This window comes from Glandiceps talaboti, chromosome 7, assembly GCF_964340395.1.
Source record: "Glandiceps talaboti chromosome 7, keGlaTala1.1, whole genome shotgun sequence".
Lineage (NCBI taxonomy): Eukaryota > Metazoa > Hemichordata > Enteropneusta > Spengelidae > Glandiceps > Glandiceps talaboti.
In genome coordinates, this window is record NC_135555.1 from 19513947 (window position 1) to 19516446 (window position 2500).

Here is a 2500-nt window from a genome sequence, read left to right on the forward strand (position 1 = left end):
CATGCCTCTCCTAGTTTTTAATTGCCTCTTTCTAGTTAACCTGACACTTTCATCTTGTGTAATTACATGAACACATCACAGGGTGAAAGTGTCATTACATGTTTCCAATTTGGAGAGATACAATCTCTGAAAATTCCACAATAATTTGAGAACTTCAGAAGAAGAAAAATTGTACAATACGTCCAAACGGCAGCCATTGAATGACGAACAAAAGTGGGTTTTCACTTTTGTCCTACCCATGTATTGTATCACTCCTACTGCGTACCAAATAACACCATGGTACAACAACTTTCATTGTGTCGAATTTAAATCATCTGGTAAATAAAGTACAAAGTACATACTGAGTCATGCTGGACGACACATACTGAATCACGTGAAGCAATTAAGATATGAAAACAAATTCCGCTTCCAGTATAATTCATATTAAAGGGGCACAAGATTAGCTCCTATATTATTTGGGGTGCATACTAAAATACACTCACGGTATTCTACTTACTGATGTATACTTAACCACCACTTTCAATTGACTGAACTCAAACCTGGTATTAGGATATAACTTATATATGATCCGATGACGTAATTTATTATATGTAAAAATATACAGCAGCTTCTTACTATACTATGCAATCAACAGTTCCTACAGTGGCAGAACACAAATAGCAATGTCATAGAAGGTATGCATTGAATCTGTAAATCGAAGTGTTTTGTATGTATTTTCACTTGAGTAAAACAGCTCGTAGATTCGGCTTGCGCCACATTTAATAGTTATGGAAATTGTCCTACTTAATATGCAAGAGCTTCATAAAATCTCCTGACTTCTAATAACATTTGTATATTTCAATAATTGTTATGTAAATTATACACATTGATTTCACTCGTGAAATATTATTTGCTTTAATAAGCAATCATAGTTTCCTTGAATCAAATGATAGAACGATAAAACAAGACCTTTTGAGAATGATATGCAAATGATGGTTTTTAATATGCAACAGTTTTACTCAAAATATCTTGACTAGGCATAACCACATAGAATGTGTGTACAATATTTCATTTTATTCAACCCAATAAGGTTTCTGATAATCGTGATATTGGGGAAATTGTTGAATTAATGCGAATTATGCAAATTAATCAGATTTCACAAAAACTTTCACCTACTATTTCAGTCATATCATATAGACTAGATCAGACAAGTATTGTGAAGTTTCATTTTGCAAAATCCAACTCTTAAATAAAGGGTAAAAGAACAGAGTTTGTAAACTAATATGCAAATACGACTAATTAATATGTATATTTCATGCAAGTACTTACTTGATCTATGATCACAAGAAATACATTACATGTACTAAATTGGACCAGCAGTCTTTGAGATGTTAGAGGTATTCAAATATTCATTTTAATAATTATGGTAATTACGCAAATTATTGCTAATTGATTTCATACACAAAATATTGTTACACAGATACAGTGGAAAACAAATGGCTTAAAACAAAACGTCGTCTGGCATGAGTTTAACAAATATTTTGCTAAGATGGCTGCATTTTAATTTTCTGCGGGAACAAATATCTTACAAACTTTCCTACATTTTCTTAGCTTATGCTACCAGAATCTCAGCAGATTGTCGCCCGGTCATGTACATTCAATTTGTAACAACATACACGTATGCAGACATGTCAGTGGTTTAGAATGTAACAATTTTATTTCAATATTTGTCATGTCAGACTACAAGATTTAGCCAAAGTAATAATGATTTTGTCGAGCCAGGCAATTATATGTACATGTAGCATTTTTGTAGAGCCAGACGCCAATTCGTTTCAAGTAACCGATATATTATCACAGCGTCATCATTTTCTCACGAACCATTGGTTCAAAAGAAATTAGTACACATATTCTCTGTAATGTGGCCATGTCTAGCTAGAATCGACAAGTTTTCTTGCAAATTCTTGCATGCTAATTATCTTAATTTGCATATTATTTGACAACATGTTTATGTTGCTTTACATCTAATTAAGTTATTGACATGGTCATTGAATTTGATTAAATGACTCATAATTTCTTGAGAACTATCCAACGGGACAATTTTAGTTCATATCTGGTGTGCACTGATTTTAATTATAATGGAAAAATGGGGTCTCGGTTACAGTCTGTGTATTTTAAAATGTTTGCTTTTGTCTTTCTATTTTCTCTTATACAGAATACTATTTGACCCAAAATTGCGACCTAGTTATTGACGTACCGGGTAACAAAGATGTCGTATTGTACTCTCAATCCGGGGTTCAGTATACTGGCAACCAAGATTGCGTGGTCACCTTGAAAGCTAGACCTGGCAAAAAAAGTTTGGTGACGTTTTCTATATTCGACGTCAATAAAAATGACGACGGTACATGTGAAGATGCACTGGAGTTATACGATGGCAACGACGACTCAGCCCCAGCGTTGACGCCAGCTAATGGACTGTGTGGTGTACTAAACGACATTGCAGACTTTTATGACAGCAGCGCAG

General features: G+C 33.8%; 1 protein-coding gene across 1 annotated transcript in view; it reads left to right on the forward strand.

Moving 5' to 3' along the window:
- Positions 1-2500, forward strand: part of LOC144438059 (low-density lipoprotein receptor-related protein 3-like) — an 8864-nt gene that overhangs the window by 2181 nt on the left and 4183 nt on the right. The window contains exon 2 of the mRNA XM_078127091.1: positions 2192-2500. This exon is cut by the window's right edge and continues 81 nt beyond it. Coding sequence (XP_077983217.1) covers positions 2192-2500 — 309 coding nt within the window. The remainder of the gene's footprint in view (positions 1-2191) is intronic.